Here is a 16523-nt window from a genome sequence, read left to right as displayed (position 1 = left end):
GAATAAGGTAAATGTGGATGACCCTGACAGTAGTGCATTTCCAGACAGACCCGTGCATTCCTCCTCAGCTTCCCTTCCCGTGAGTGTCTCTGTGCTCCTGGGGCATAGGAACTGCCCTTTGCTGCTGAGTCAGCTCGCTTCAAGCCTCATGTGCTGATGCAGATTCTCATCATTGAGTTAGCATACATCTTTTGCTGTTTAAGACACTTCCCTAGAGCACTCTCAAAATTGCCCTTTGATGGTTTTTAGTGTTCTGCTCCCATTCACTGAAAACACCAGAGTTATGGATGAAGACTGGATCTTTCAAATAACACATAGACTAGTGAAGGCCATCAATGAACTGGCTTGAGGCAAAGCCAGTTACTGTAGCCTCATTCTGCCACTACTTTTCATCCTTAAACAGTTTCAGTTTTCGTGGGCAACATGTCTGTCCTTAAGCTTACTTTGGATGTTTTTAGAAATATGTTGATTGCAGTTTGCCTCTCCAAGGCAAACAGGAATAAAGTTGTGTTGTAAAGCTGCTGATCGAGCGCCCAAGCAAAATTAGAAATCAGTGAGGAGTGAGCCAGCAGGATTTAGAATGGATGCAAGGATGCCAACTCCTCAGTAGACAGAAGCTGGGACATTTTATGTTTAAAGACTATGGTGGGCCGGCAAGAAGAGGTGGGCTGGAGGGGGGGGGTCGTGTAAGCAACACCTTTGTCTCCAGGGTGGGAGTAAGAAATGGAGAATGGACTTTGGGGTTACTAAAGCTGTCTGTCCCCTTTAGGACCTTCTGGGAAAGGATATTTTGGAATTCTGCCACCCTGAGGATCAGAGCCACCTACGGGAGAGCTTCCAGCAGGTATTGCCCAGGGCACTGCTGACGCTGATGCCTAGTGAGGTGCCTGGGAGAGATGTCAAGAGGGATGGAGGCCTGCTGTGAGCTACCAGGCTGAGAATGCCCTACTACAATGTCAGACAGCCATTCTGGGCAAGAGTTCGGCATGAGAGGAAGATACATGAAGAAGCTGTTGCTATGTGGCAGCAAAGGAGGAAGGAAAGGCTCTGAAGAGTCTCCCAAAGCACCAAGGCTAGAGAGGGTGACTTAGGAGGAGCCAGCTCCCAAGAGAGGGATCAGCTGATATGAACTGTAATGGGACAGTATGAAAGAAATGAGGGAGCATGCCATAGGAAGGGACCTATGCCAGACATCCTGGCGTAGCCTGCCTGGAGGATCCTTTGCAGCTCCTAGGGCTGTCAAGGAGGAAGTGGCCAGCAGTGAAACCAGCCAGGCCGGGTCTGAGGCTCCTGTGCCATGCTGTAGGGCCTCAGTTTTCTCCCATGTCACATACTGGTAAGTAGCAATTTCACTGAGTGTGTAAACAGAACAGAGCTTTGAAGGGCCACTTGGGAAGCCCAGACACACAAAATAAATGTAAATAAAGATGTCAGGAGACCTTCAAAATGGTCGATAGGTCCCAGAGCCTAAGTAGAGGATCATCCAGACAGGGACAGTGGGAGAGAGGCAGGCTGGCAGAATGGCCACCATAATAGTGGCACTCTGTGCATCGTTTCTACTTACTGAGCACACACTGTGTGACAGGAAGGACTGATGGTTTCTGGGGTGGCTGTGGGGATTAGGAGAGGCACACTGAAGCAAAGGGCCAAAGTACTACACCTCGATGAGTTAGAGCTAATTCAGAATGAGGCCTGTGGGCTCCTGAGCTGGCCTGAGAGGAGGGGAGAACTCGCTCCAGCAGGCTCTGACATACTCTGGAAAAGGGAGAAAATGGACACAAGGAAAGAGACTTTTGAGTCACTTTTCAAGAGGGAAGAGTCAGATGTCATCCATCTGGAGTATGGGCTTACTTTAGTAATTGCTTTGAAAGTATCTCGGGCATAGTCAGGGGAAGGCCTGTCCCTCTGCAGAGCTCCGGGCCTCTTCACACTCTTCTGCAGCTGTGAAGACAGGATCTGACATCAACCATAGAACTTCTTCCTCATAGCACAAGCACCAGATGGCCCCAGCCCACTTGTCCTCTAGCTTCATGCCCACCTCTTTCCAGGCAGCTATTCAGCTCTCCACCTGAGGACCCAGGATCCTCCAAACTCAGCACGCTGCCTCTTCTCTTAGCGGCCTTTCCCTCACATCACTCCCAGCCAGTTGCTCAGGATAAAGCTCAGCATCCCTTAGGCACAGACCACATGACAGGCCCTTTTGGAACACCTTTCCAGGGCACCATGATGTCACCCTGCTTTCTTCTGTCATCCATGCCCCTATCTGATGGTTGTGTGTGTTCCCTTGCTGTGTCTCTGCCTCTGTTATCATTTCATTCCAAGCCATTGTAAAAACAAAACAAAACAAAAAAACAACAAACAAACAAACAAACAAAAAAAAACCAAACTGGGTTTAGTCACATTTTTCATTAGAACTTACCAACCATGGTCCATGTATGTAGAGTTAAATATGCATTTCTTCCCATAGCTTCAGGATCCATGTAAGCCATGTAAGCCTGGTCCTATTCCATGCTCCTTCTGACAAGATTCTTCAATCTTACTGGCTTTTCTTGCCTTCTTGAATATTCTCTTTCCCATCTTCTGAGCATTACTGAGCCACCCCCTGACTGGAATACTATTCTCTATTCTTCACAGGACTGACACCTTTCAACTCACATCATCCATTAGATCTTACTAGTGACTAAGAAAGAGGTCCAAATATCCTCTGCCCCTTTTTTCTCCTTTACCATGTGTCGTTTCCTTTGTCCACTCCCTCTTTTTTTACCTCTTTCACTGCAACCTGGCTTTACTGTGGACAGACCCCATGTCTGTTCTTATGGGCATCATCTCCATGAGGGTAGATTTGAACCAAGCTGCGTAAGCAGATCAGAATTTACAGCAAGTGGCTCCCTCCCATTTGGGGAAAATGTGAAACCAGAATGGTGAGACTCTTACCAGGATGCTTTGTGCCATATTTGCTACATGTGTGGAAGTGAGGGTAACTTTGCCCAGCCAGCTTCAGGCTCTGTTGGTTTCATCTTTCTGGATGTATGGATGTGGATATCTCATGGTGATGGGCCTGTCATGCTGTTTCTGGGAACTACACAGATCCTTCTTCATGTGTTTTCCCATAGATCCCCAACTGTACTCCATGAATACTGACATCATGTTTTTCCAAGTAGACAGTGGGACTGAGTGTCATCTACCTCCACTGCCATCATGATGAAGTATGCCTAAACAAAAAGAATGAGTGTGAAGGAGGAGCCTGTTCTAAGTTTCTCTCTTCTGTTTGACCTCTTGGCAAACTGACTGAAAAGGGGATTCTGGGAGCGGATACACTTTCCTGGCCCCTGGGAAGGTACACTGACACCACACTAAACTCAGACCTTGTGTGTGTTCCATGGGCTTCCTGTCTGGGCAGCTCAGTGCTTTTGTTTAAAACCAAAGTTCAAGGGCTGACTCAGCTTTCTCAAGAACAAACCACTTCCCTTTATCAACATCGGTCCTCCTTCATTGTTGGTGGCCAGTGCCCAAAGAACACAAACTCAGGCCAAGTCTGGGTGTGCCTTGGGATGTCTTTATGGCTATACAGTTGCTGCCCATGTGTCCTGGGCCTAAGCCAGGACTTCCCCCTCTGATGCCACAGCCTTAGTTTCCCTTTCACTAACAGATGAGGGAGATGGTCTCAACACAAGTTATTGAAGTTGCCTACCAGGGTAAGATGAGATGTTCAACTCCTTTTTCTTTTCAAACCTGCTAAGTTCTTGTAGTTTACATAGTCAAATGTGACACAGAATAGAGTGGAGCCCAGGTGAGATGTGAGTGGATCTCTGGAGACACTGATCTTGCTGGTACGAGCCAAGGCAGGATGGATGGATGGCAGGTGATGGTGATAATGATGATGGTTTATGGTCATCACTGATGTTGATGATTAATGGTAGTGATGATGTTGATGGTCGTGCCAGTAATGGCTTTGACTGCGACAATTATAAAATGATTATGGTGGTAATTGTGATAATGATGGCGATGGCAGTAGTTGTGATGAAAATGGTGGTAGTAGTAATTGTGGTGGTGATGATGGTGATGATAGTGATTGTGACAGTGGCTGTGATGTTGATGGTAATTAGTGTAATGGTATTGACAATGATGGTGATGGTAATAGTAATGATTGTAAGGGTGATGATTGTAATAGTGATGGTGGTGAGGGTGATGATGGTGATAATAATGGTATTTTTAATAAGAATGGCCCCCATAGGTTCATGTATTTGAATGCTTGGTCATTGGGGAGTTGTGCTACTTGACATGGATTATGAGGTGTGGTCTTGTTGGAGTACGCATGGCCTATTGGAGGAAGTATGTCTCTGGGGAAGTGGCCTTTGGGGTTTCAAATGATCAAGCCAGGCCTGCTACCTGATGCCTATGGATCCAAAGGTAGAACTCTCAGCTACTCTCCAGCACCATATCTGCCTGCTTGCTGCCATGCTTCATGCTAAGATGATAATGAACTAATCCTCTTAATTGTATGCTGGCCCCAATTATAAGAGTTGCTGTGGTTAGGGTATCTCTTTCCCACAACACAACATTTACTGAGACAATAATGACATTGAAGATTAAGGTGATGGTAATGGTTGTAAAGGTGATGATGGCAGTGACAATGATTATGATGAGGATACCCATGAAAGCTGTTTCTATGAAGACCCAAACTAAGCTAGTTTTATTATCTTTGCAGTCTCTTATGTTACTAGCCCCACACTTAAGACTTGGATCATATTGACACCCTGCTTACAGTCATAGTTCAATCCCCCATCACTTCTCAGCTTTCTTGCCTATACATGATTTTCATGCTATGCTTTCTGCAAGGAGAGCCAACAATCTCATTTGCCAGCATCACGCCTACCCTCCAACTCTTTCACAAACATCATTTCCCTTCTGGAACCCTTCATTCAGGTCAGTACCTCAACAATAGGTCCCAACTCTTAGCCCTCCTAGTGACCCCCTGCCAGTTTGATTGTGAGCTTGTAGCAGATTCTGTGGGTTATGGTTATCTACACATCTCTCCAGACCCTGCTGGGTGACAGGTACTTTGGAATAGAACATTCACTGTGGCAATGGGGACTCTAGACAGTGGGTTAGGGTTGGTAAAGCAAGGATTCAGGCCATGCTTTTCCCTGCCTGTGGTTACAAAGCCTCAGCAGGTGTCTGTCAGCTCTGAAGTTCATATTCCTAATACACATTATACTTCTGTGAGGATTTGTGGACTGAAGGTCAGGACTGGCAGCCTCCAACCTCTCTTCTCTAGCCTCAACCCCTAGCCCAGCTTTGTACATAAGTAGGATCTGCTACTGGTCTATGAGGCACCATGAAAAATTTTCACACCACTTCAGTTCTTTCCATTGGAGGGAAGAGAAAGCACACCCCTCCACTCACTCAGGACAGAGGTGAGAAGGCTGTATGTGCTGTAGGCACCAAGGGAGTCCTTAGCCTGCTGACCTGAGAGGATGTGTCTTTGACCTCTGGCTCCTGTGAAGGAAGAGGCAGGTCTTTGTTAGGAGGCTGTGATGGCTTGAGTAAGAGTGGCTCCCACAGGCTCATATGTTGGAATGTTTAGTCATCCAGGAGTGGTACTATTTGAGAAGGATTAGGAGGTGCAGCTTTGTTGGAAATATGTCACTAGGTGTCTTTGTTAGGGTTTCTATTTCTGTGAAGAGACACTATGACCAAGGCAACTCTTATAAAGGAAAAACCTTTAACTGGAGTGGCTTATATTTTCAGAGGTTTAGACTATTGTCATCTTGGTGTGACATGGTGGCATGCAGGCAGACATATGCTAGAGAAGTACCTGAGAGTAGTACATCTTGACTTGCAGGCAACAGGAAGTAGTCTGCCTTACTGGGTGTAGACTGAGCATGGGAAACCCCAAAGCCCACCCTCACAGTGACACACTTCCTCTAACAAGGCCATACCTACTCCATAAAGGTCACACCTCCTGCTAATGTCACTCCCTTTGGGTACCATTTTCTTTCAAACCACCACACTGGGGGTGGGCTTTGAGGTTTAAAAAGCCTCCCTCCCTTTCTTTCCCCACCCTTCTGTCTGCTTGTGGATCAGGATGTAACTCTCAGCTACTTTGCCAGCACCATTTTCTGTCTGCTGCCATGCTCTCTGCCATGATGATAATGCATTAAGCCTCTGAAACTGTAAGCAAGTTTATTACATGTGCCTTTCAAAGTCCCACGGTGTCTCGTCACAACGGTGGGACAGTGACTAGACATGGGCCGCCAGCTATGAGGCAGCATCCTCTAAGCAGGCCAGCTTTACCTCACCCCCAGTGGTGACAAAGAAGACCTCTATCTCTTTCACTTTTCTATCTGGCGTTTTGATCATTCATATATTTCTGAAGAGGGTCTTGTCTGATGCTCTGCAGTGTGTCTGTACCTGGTTTTCTCCAGGGACAGCATGGGAGAAGTCACCTAGCTGCTTCTGCTCCAGTGTGGGATGACCAGGGCCATGAAGCCAGCTTGTGCGGTGTGCTGTAGGTACCACTCTGTGCCAAACACTGGGCTGGGCTGTGTGAGCCTCAATTCACCGTGTCCCTAGGCTGTGTACAGTATGGTAGAAACTGCAGACTCCCAGTGGGAAGCAGGATGCAAATGCAGTAATAATAGGGGGAGTCTGACTTTGCCAGGCTCTAGAATCTGGCCCTGCTCCTGAGATCACACCCAGGAAGACTGAAAACTTCCATTCCCAGGTTGTGAGGCTGTGCATCCCGACAAAAAGGACTTCTGCTTGCCTTGTTTTGTCCTTGAGGACAGTCATATCCAGGCGAGGTCTGTTAGTCATTCCTGTACCTTCTCTGTCTCCCACTTCTTTCTCTTTGTGAGACCAACACCTGGTCTCAGCTTCCAGCTGCCAGTGGGCAGACGCCTTTGCATACCTTTGTATTGTGTGAGTGAATAGAGAAAAAAAGCAAGCTGTCCCCTAGGAGATAAACTTGTAATTTGGACATATGACCATAGTTTCTGTCACCTCTTTACCACCAGAGCTGTCTTGGAGACCTTAATTAGTTTCTGTGCATCCTGGTATTGTATTTAAATAGTGAAGCCACCTTTCTAGACCTTTGCTGGGCTACACTACAGGGTGTCCATGGAAGTACATTGGAAACCATACTGCAACATGAAAGTAGTGGCAGATCAATACATGCACATAAATAATGCATACAGATTTACCATTTTATTTCACCTCCTTCCTGAGAGTTTATTTGATTCATTTTACAATGTCAAACAGAGGTTAAAATCTTATGTAAATTAAGTCCATCTAAAAAATGAGCCCATGATGCATTGTAGCTGCATACCTCCATGAGACAGTTACTCCAAAGAGTACTAGCACCCAGCCCTAGTGATACCCAAGGCAAAAAGAGGAAAGAAAAGGAAGAAGAAATACAACTCTTATGGTGTGCTCACCATCTGATTTGTATCCACTAAATTAGAAGCATTGACTGTTTCTGGTCTCTCACAAGAGATGTCAGGATAACCCAAGGGCAGTGCCCTCCCTGTTTCAAAGGGAAGCACATGGAAGTAAGTGAGAGCTTAGCTTTTGCCTGTCACTCTTACTCTCATAGCCCCCTTACTGTGGTTGGCGGGAGCAGCAGCCCATTCTGAGGTCCTGCTGGCCCTCTCAGCAGCCGGCCACACTGCCTAGCCGTTCCCTCTTCCTCCTCCTGCTGACTTCCTTGTCCAAATGTTTTTGCAGGTGGTTAAACTGAAGGGCCAAGTGCTATCGGTCATGTATCGGTTCCGCACCAAGAACCGGGAGTGGCTGTTGATCCGAACCAGCAGCTTCACCTTCCAGAACCCCTATTCCGATGAGATCGAGTACGTCATCTGCACCAACACCAACGTCAAGTACGTGTACTGCCCCCTTTTCTGCTGGTCATTCACATGAGCTGTATCCTGAACCGCTTTGCTTGAGGCTCCCTTGTCCCCATGAGCTCCAGCTGCAGCCCGAAACCCCTACAGGGTGAAGGAGGAAGAAAAAGGGAGACTCTGGGTTCCTGTTACTGTGGGTTACATGCATCCCTTCCAGGTTCAGGTCAGTGTACTGCAGTCTCCATTCCATTCTTTTCCTCCTGACACCAAGCCATGCAGAGAAGAAGGTCCCAGTGCCCACCTCTCTGCATCCTTTGTGCTAGCCACTCCTGGTCCTGCTGAAGCTGGTGGGTGGAAGAAAGAGACTGGGCTTCTTGAAGCTCTGGCCAAGGCAAACAGCCTATTGTAGCATCTAGCACCCAAGCCTGGAAGTACCCTCTCTTCTTCCAGCCCAGGACCCCTACTTTTGTTCACACTCCATATCCATGGAGTTGGCAGATAGGCCTAAGTTCTCCCTTGGCCCTGATGATTCCTGGCTGTGTGATCTCATGTAAGTCACTTCCTCTCTTACCCATGCCTTCCTTTTCTGTCACATGGAGTGATAGCCCATAGCCCTCATTTGTGTGTGTGTGGGCATGGGCATGTGTTTGGAAGCCAGAGGCTGACATCTGAGGTCTTCTTCAGGTGCTCTCCCTTATCTTTTGAGATGGAGTCTTCCACTGAACTTGGAGCTCACAGGTTTGGACAGGCTTGGACCCAGCTTCCCAGTGCTGGGATGACATGAGCACTGCTGAGCTGTGAGACAGACTTGTGAACACAGTGCCTTCTATAAGCTATGGAGAGCATGACTGTGGGGAGGCCTTGCCTCTTCACATCAAATGTGGAGGGAATACAGGTGAAGTCTGATTTCAGATGCTTCCATTTACACAATTTTTGAGACTCTTTTTTTTTTTTTTTTTTTTTTTTTTTTTTTTTTTGAGGCAGGGTCTTACTTTGTAGCACTGGCTGGCTAACCTAGAACCAACTAAATAGAGAAAGTTGGCCGGGAAGTCTCAGCAGTCTACCTGCTCCTCCATTTCCTGTAACTGGACTTTACTGTGTTATGAAAGTGATGCACATTTAATGGAAGCCATGCTTTGGACTTGAATCTGCTCCTTCCCTCTGATAGTAGTGTGCTAGAAGAAGCTCACCAGATGCTAAGTCGTGGCAGTGAGTGGCAGCTCTACTTAGCCACACATCTGTGAAAGAAAGCAACCGTCGCTCTACATGTGTCGCTAAGCTTGATGCCTTGAGTTGGGGACACTGGTGCTATTTTCAGTTTGCAATACCACACGGTTATGCTAGCTAGGTTCATCAGGTGTAACCCTGGTGTGACCTAGGGGACATATGTACCCAGCAAGGAACATACATGTACAAACATGTGAACACAAAGGTGTCCCAGTGAGTCAAAACACATGGAAGCCATGTCTAGAATGAAAAGGATGTGGAGAGAGACAGACATACTGCTCCATTTCCCATTTCAGTCAGGGCTGGTCCTGAGCCCGTGGCCTTCTTGTCCCCATCTCCTGACTCCAGGGCATCCTTCTAAGGACCTACCCTGCCTCTCCATCAGAGCAGTTTTTGGTCCCACCAGGCCTTGCTGAGCCACTGCTCCATTCAGTTTGTCCCAGCCCCTTGCAGCTTGGCTCTCACACTAGCCCTACAGCTGCCAGCGTGCCATCTGGAGCACACAACTCTTGCTCCCAGGTACTTTTTCCTCAGCTTCAGCTGTCTTCTGGACCCGCTCTCACTCTAGACATCTTCTCCCTTTGTGTAGTTGCTACAACTGTATTCTTCTTCTACCCCATCTGCTGGGCAAACCTGTAAATGGAGCAGAAGAAATATGAGACACCATAGATCCAGATGGGCAAAAAGATGATCTGACCTCAATTTTCTATGTCTTCTTCTATGCCTTCTATGCTTTTTGGTCAAATTGAGGGTGTTCCATTTCTCCCCATCAATGCCACAATGTGGAGGAGGATGTTCTTTGCCAAGAGACCAGTGAGACACCCTTGAGTGCCACATCCATATCTGGTCCCAGGTCTGATGAAAATAAGGAAGGTTGAGAAATGGCAGTAGAGCCAAAGCACAGGGCCAGGGAAGCCCTGGCTGCTGCTATGTTCAAGGTCTAAAGGGCTAGGAGTGGTCTTCTCAGTGCTCACAATCTAGGGTTGCCAGGCCCTTGGCAGGAGAGAGATAAGAAAGACAGTGCCAGCCCTGACCTGCTTAGCACCTGTGCAAGCCAGATCTCTACCATTAGGCTTGTCTCTCCCAGTATGGCTCCACACCTGCCAATTCAGGCTGCCTAGCCAAGTAGTCATAGAAAGACAAAAACACCAACTACTCAGAGTCCTGAACGCTGTTCTAGAATCTTCCTTTGGATGCCAACAGGTTGGCTGGTTGTTAAGGAAAGCCACCTCCTCTCTGGATTCTGCCTCCTTCTCTGCCCCCATCCCTCTTTGTTCCTTCACAACACATTACATAGGCCTATGCATAGCAGGAGCCCCGAGGCTGCCTACTCCCTGTGGGTAAGGCTGCTTTCTGGGCTTTGAGGGTGTCATCTGTGCTACACCATCAACCCTAAATCCTCCCTGTCCATAAAGCTGCTTCTCTCACACACATCAGAGCCTCCCTGTCTACAGTAACAATGCTGAGTCTTGGCTGGGCACCCAGCAGCTTTCTAGATTTGGGTGAAAGAGCAGACTGATGGTCCTTGTTGGGGGAGTTTTTCATCATCATTCTCTTCCAGTCTTTGTAAACCTTCTACTGTCAAGAGTCACACGTTTGGTCACAACTAATGAAGCTGATACTCCCTGATCACCCTGACCGGACATGGCCTGTGCCAGTCAAGAAGCCTGCATTACCATTCTTGTTCTTAAGGGGAAACCTGGTCCCTAGAGGTATAAGGCTTGGGCTTCAAAACCATGAGAACATGGGTAGGGAGGGACAGGAGATAGGGAACAGTGGACAATACAGAGAACAAACCAGTCCCCCAGGAGGCAGCCCTGACCTGAAGCCTGGAAGCAAAGTCACTCTCCACTGCAAGCCAACCCCAGCTGAGAGGGTTGACCTTCCTTTCTGAAAGTCAAGCAGTGTTGACAAGACAGAAAAGCCTTTTGTTCAGGGGTGGGCCATCCTGCTGACCCAGGCCAGTCATTCTCAGCAGCTCCCGGAGGTTGTATAGCTCCCTGAGATACCTGCAGCAGCCAGATGTTCAGTGGCAAGGCTGAAAAGCTCACTTAGGACAGTAGAGGGCAGTGCTGGCCACACATGGGAGCAAAAGACCTTTCATGACGTTGTGAGGTCAGCTTTGCCAGCAGAAGGGGCAGCTAGTTAGGAAAGATCCTCCAATGCCCTGTGCTTGCTTGGCTGGAGGGGGGAGCAGGGAGAGTTGCTTGCTCAGTAGCCTTCAGCTGAGAGCATCCAAAAGCAACTTCCTGAAGAAGTGAAGAAAACATTGCATGTTTAGCATTTGTGCTAAGCTACTGAAAAGGCTCTTTGTCACCCCTGACTTCTCCCTGTTCCTTCCACACAGATGGAAGCCCAGAAAAACACACTGATGCAACACACCGAGTGCACATCTCTGAGCTGTGCCAAGTCTTGGTGTTAGGGAGCTGATTCTTTGAGAGGCCAGTCCTGGGCTGACTAGGTACCATTCATGCTCATCTTGCCACATTTGCTCAGCCCCACTCCTGGACTTTCCCCTCTTCAGGGGACTGGCATGAAATTCTATTTGTGCCAAGCCTCTGTTATTAAAATAGCATTAGTCTGAGGTTGTCTCAGGTTTTCATGACACAAGTTCCTGGTGTGTGTGTACACGCACATGTACATATGTGCACCCATGTGTGTGTATGCATGGGTGCAGATGTATGTATCCTGTGTGAGTACAAACATGAGCTATTAAAGTCCCATCATGCCCAACGTCCAGCTGGCCAATGGTCATAATTCTCCATGATAGTTAGCAGTGGTTACCTGCTTGGTAATAGGTAGAAATTGTGGAGAAGGAGTGGATGCAGAATGAGGCAGAAGATTGTATGCAATGTCTGCAGAATTTAGAGTACAAACTGTAGCTCCAGAGCCTAAGGAGCATGCCTAGGAGTCAGCCTTGAGTGAATCCTGAAAGCAAAAACACCATCCTCGTCTGTCTTCCTAGCTGGAGCTGTCTTTCTTCAAACTGGGCAACAACTTCCAGCCAACGAGGGGCTGAGACTCTTCCAGTCCCAGGCTGCAAACCCAGGGATCATCTTGGTCCCTGCCTCTCCTTCCCCTCGGAGGAGAACATGAGAACTAGAGCTTCATGTACTGCCCAGGACCCTAGCACACTTCCTCCTCTGCCCTGGTAGAGGCCTTGGTGACCTCTCAGATGGACCCACAAGGCCAAGGGGTGATTTCTCTGAACAGATAGAAAAAGGGTCATGCCATTCCCTACCCTGTACAAGTCAATGTCAGGTGTCCAGAGTCCCCTAGGAGCCCTGGAATGCAGTGAGTGTTTATTCTGGGCTAGGCAGAGGGAAAAGCACAAGGTCCACAGCCCTGCAGAATTGAATATGAGTCCCTTCTGTGCCACATTCTACTGGGAACACTACTTAAGCTTGCTGAGCCTCATCTCCTTTATCTGATAACTGATAGTATTGTATTGTAAAGATAAAAAATTTTGGTCAAGTACTGGTGATCTGTTTTCAGTTCAGATATTAGCAGCCTGCCAGTGAGCCATCATGCTTCCCCAAGATTCAGGGAACAGGAAACAAAGCAGATAACAGAGTAAGAACACGGAAGGACAGTAATGCTTCTTTTATAGTTATGATTATATTGATTCTTTTAAAAATACTTAAGAAAGGGTCTCATGTTGCCTGGGCTGGCCTTGAATATAACCTTGAACTACCTATTCTCCTGCCTCTGTGTCCCTAGTGCTGGATTGCACGCATGAGTCACTGTGAATACTTTTATGTGGTACTGGGAATTAAACCCACGGTTTCATGCATGCTAGGCAAGAGCTCTACCAACTCCATTACATCCTAACACTCTTTTTAAACTTTTTGAAATCTCAATTTGTTTTGACAATTATTTTTGGTGTTCTGCTTTGCTGATGTGACAGGCGTGTGCTAACACTGCCTGGTGGGACTTCACATGCTTCTCATTCCATCCTTGCCTTTGTTCCTGGGCTCTTGTACTACAGTGAGAAATCCTTCACTCCCTCAGGACTGCAGTCTTCTCATCTGCCCTCCCCATCTCCACCAGAGTGGAGGTTCTGATTCATCACAACTGGACTTGGGTATGATGGTTTTCTTTGCCTCAGCATAGTACACTGAACGGACTTCTGAGTTTGATTCCAAAGCAGATGCTCAGAGGGCCCCCAACAGAGCCCATTCACTGTGGTATCTAGACCTGGGTACCGTACATTCTACCTCGTTTGTAGTTCTGGGCTTCACTGTTCCCTGAAAGCAGTCCAATCTTCCTACTTTAAAACTGGAAGCATCTCCCTACTTTAAAATTTGAAGGTGCTGGGCATTTCCCAGCACCCCAGCCGGACAGCCTGATATAGTAGGAGGAGTCTGGTAGAGAGGGAGGAACCTGACAGAGTATGAAGAGTCAAAGATCTTGGAATCAACTCTTCAGTCAGAACCTGCTGTGCTGTAGTTGAACATCTCTGATCTAACCCTAGTCTTCAGGTCCAGCTTCTTGACTTTAGCACCATGAAAATCCAGTATGAGCTATGAGTAAGATGTACACTCCAATGGCAGCTGTGCACACTACAACCAGCAACTTTGCTAAGGGCTAAACCAACTGCTTTCCTGAATTTTGCTTTTAAAACAATTTCATTAATGTATTTTTATTTTTACCCTGCATAAAACAAAAGCCATTCGAAGAAGCTCATTGTTTGAGCCAGGCATGGTGACACCTGTCTGTCCTTCTAGAGGTGGAGAGGCTGAATCAGGAGGATCAAGAAGAGTTCCAGTCCAGGGTGCTTAGCAAGACCCTGTCTCAGAAATAAAATTTGAAGGCTAAGGGGATGGCTCAGTGGATAAAGGACAGTACAAACATGAGAACCTGAGTTTGGATCCCCAGCATCCATGTAAACAACTTATCATAATGGGAGCTACTGGGGCGGGTACAAGTAGATGGTCGGAGCTCATTGACAAGCCAGTCTAGCCAATTGGTAGCCACTGGGTTCAGTGAAGGACCCTGCCTCAAAGGGTAAAGTGGAACATGACTGAGGAGGACTCCTGATGCCTCTGGTTTCTACATGCAAATGCACACACCCACAGACACCACACACACACACACACACACACACACACACTTTACCTTACCCTTTCTACTGCTCGTGTAGAAATCTAAACCTGAAATACAGGGATTGGAGTAAAATAAAAGTGGAAAGTCTTCTGGCGATCTGTTGATAACTTTGAGGAGTGCAATTTCTGCCTTATCCCCATTACCCTTCACCTTTCCGTTCCTCACACTGTGTTGAATTATTGTTTCACAGGCAGCTTCAGCAACAGCAGGCAGAACTGGAGGTCCACCAGCGAGATGGGCTGTCATCCTATGACTTATCTCAGGTGAATTTCTGGAAAACTCTTCTGTTTGGCACTAAGAGGACTGAAAACTAAACTCACCCCAGAATCCCCACTCTAAATTAAACTAAAACTAAAACTAAACTCACTCCCCACATCCTAAGACACTCTGTTCCATCCAGCCTCAGGGGTACTGATAGTATTCAGTCCCTGGTGCCCTCTGTGGCTCTTCCTTCCTGTAGTAAGCCACATGGAGCAGAAAGTAGGTAGAGAGCAGGTGATGAGCTGTGGTCAACTCACACTGCATATCTCTTGGGGACAGAGGGAAACCCCCGTGTGGGCCTCAGTCTCACAGGTGCAGCCAGCAAATGCAGGCTCTGGATTTGGGTTCTCTGGTTCCTAGCCATCCCTCTGGCCTTTGTGCTCCCATGCTTGTTTTGCTTTAACATTTCTCTTCCTATCATATCCTGTGTCTCTCCTTTCCTTCTCTCATCTCCTCTGGTCCCTTGTCTCTCCTCCTATCTCTGTTCCTGCTTCTGACAGCTGGCCATCAGTATCTGACTTCATTCCCATATTAACCTTTAGGCTCTCTTCCTGATGTTTATAGTAGGTTGGTTCTTTTACATTAATCTCTAAGAAAATAGTCATTGTGACTCTGGTATTCTTCCTGTAACCCCTAGTTCACACCTCCCAACCCAGGTACCCTTGATCTTCATGGGTAAGTTCCCAACCTTGCAAGAATAATCAAGTCTTGAAACACTAGCACCTCCTCCGAGAGGGACTATTGGAGGGACATGTGACTCTTTAAAAGAGTGCCTTATGTGTGGATTGCCATTGTGTTTTATGTGCCAACAGGTCCCTGTTCCCAACCTACCAGCCAGTGTTCACGAGGCAGGGAAGTCTGTGGAAAAGGCAGATGCAATCTTCTCCCAAGAGAGAGACCCCCGTTTTGCTGAGATGTTTGCAGGCATCAGTGCATGTAAGTGGAAGACGGTGCTAAGCCGTGAGGCTGTGGGTTGCAGTTGCTTTCAGACCATCTGGGGATAGCCACCCTAGAGATAAGGGCAGGAAACATGACTTTTGTATAACTGCTCCAGGACATAAGAACCTAGTACAGGAGTCAGGACAGATTCTCTGTATTCCTGCCCTTGCCTCTTACTTCCTCATCACCTGTGACACTCAACCTCCAGCTGTGGCATCCATCTTTACAATGTAAAGGGTCAGAGCAATGAAGTCTAATCTACTAGGTAATGCCTTAGTCACTGGTCAGACTTCACCACTATAACAAAATACCTAAGAAAAAAGAGGGAAAGAGGGTTGTTTTGACTCTCAATTGGAGAGGAAACTTAGAATAATCACAGAAATTTCAGAAGAAATATGAAATAAGATGGCAAGAAAACATCAGTATGTAGAATGATAAGTCAAGATAATATTCAAGGACTACAGATCAGTAAGCCCCAATTAACATGCTGTCAAAATTCAACATAATCAAAAACAATGAGATGAACTAGTGAGCCCTCAGGGGCAAGTGATGAAGATGCTTTCGAACCCAAGCAGAGTGGCAATGTCACCAGAGAAAGACTTCAGAATGTCCCTGTGGGCAGAGGACATAGAGCCTCAACTACCTATAAATCTCATGAACATTTTAAAAAAGCCAAAAAAAAAATCACAAACACAGGAAGAAACTGATAAAAAGAAGAAAACAGTAAGTAGAACTCAGAATGCCTTTCCTCCTTTTTAAAAAATCAAGTAGATGAAAATAATAAAACAGGGAAAGATTTAGAAGACTAGATTTTATATTTATATATGTATACATATATATACATATATATGTACATGTATTATTGTGTGTCCATATACATATATGTATATAAACATACATAGGTACATGTATAAGTGTTGTACCCTACCAAAGTCCCGAGACATTCATAGAAGAACAATATGTAACTTACCACCAAAATACATGAGAAAAAACGTAACTTGTTTTTGTAGTGCTGGTTGACCTGTCTGCCTGCCTGTCACTTGTTTTGTGTGGTGCTGAGAATGGAAGAGCTAAGCTCGAGCTCTAACACTCAAGCTACACCTCCAGACTTGGTGAATTGTTTATAAACAAGATGGCTGTCTGAGT

The 16523-nt window shown here is 46.8% G+C and overlaps 1 protein-coding gene across 7 annotated transcripts in view; it reads left to right on the top strand.

The window, feature by feature from the left end:
- Arnt2 (aryl hydrocarbon receptor nuclear translocator 2) overlaps positions 1–16523 on the top strand; it is a 156519-nt gene that overhangs the window by 121674 nt on the left and 18322 nt on the right. For all 7 annotated transcript variants that reach the window (XM_051206556.1, XM_051206558.1, XM_051206553.1 and 4 more), the window contains exons 11-14: positions 770–844; positions 7729–7880; positions 14368–14440; positions 15251–15374. In XM_051206556.1, the coding sequence (XP_051062513.1) occupies positions 770–844; positions 7729–7880; positions 14368–14440; positions 15251–15374 (424 nt within the window). The remainder of the gene's footprint in view (positions 1–769; positions 845–7728; positions 7881–14367; positions 14441–15250; positions 15375–16523) is intronic.

Source organism: Phodopus roborovskii, unplaced genomic scaffold, assembly GCF_943737965.1.
Source record: "Phodopus roborovskii unplaced genomic scaffold, PHOROB, whole genome shotgun sequence".
Classification (NCBI taxonomy): Eukaryota; Metazoa; Chordata; class Mammalia; order Rodentia; family Cricetidae; genus Phodopus; species Phodopus roborovskii.
The sequence above is the reverse complement of the archived record's forward strand: the minus strand, read 5'-3'. Positions and strand labels throughout refer to the sequence as shown.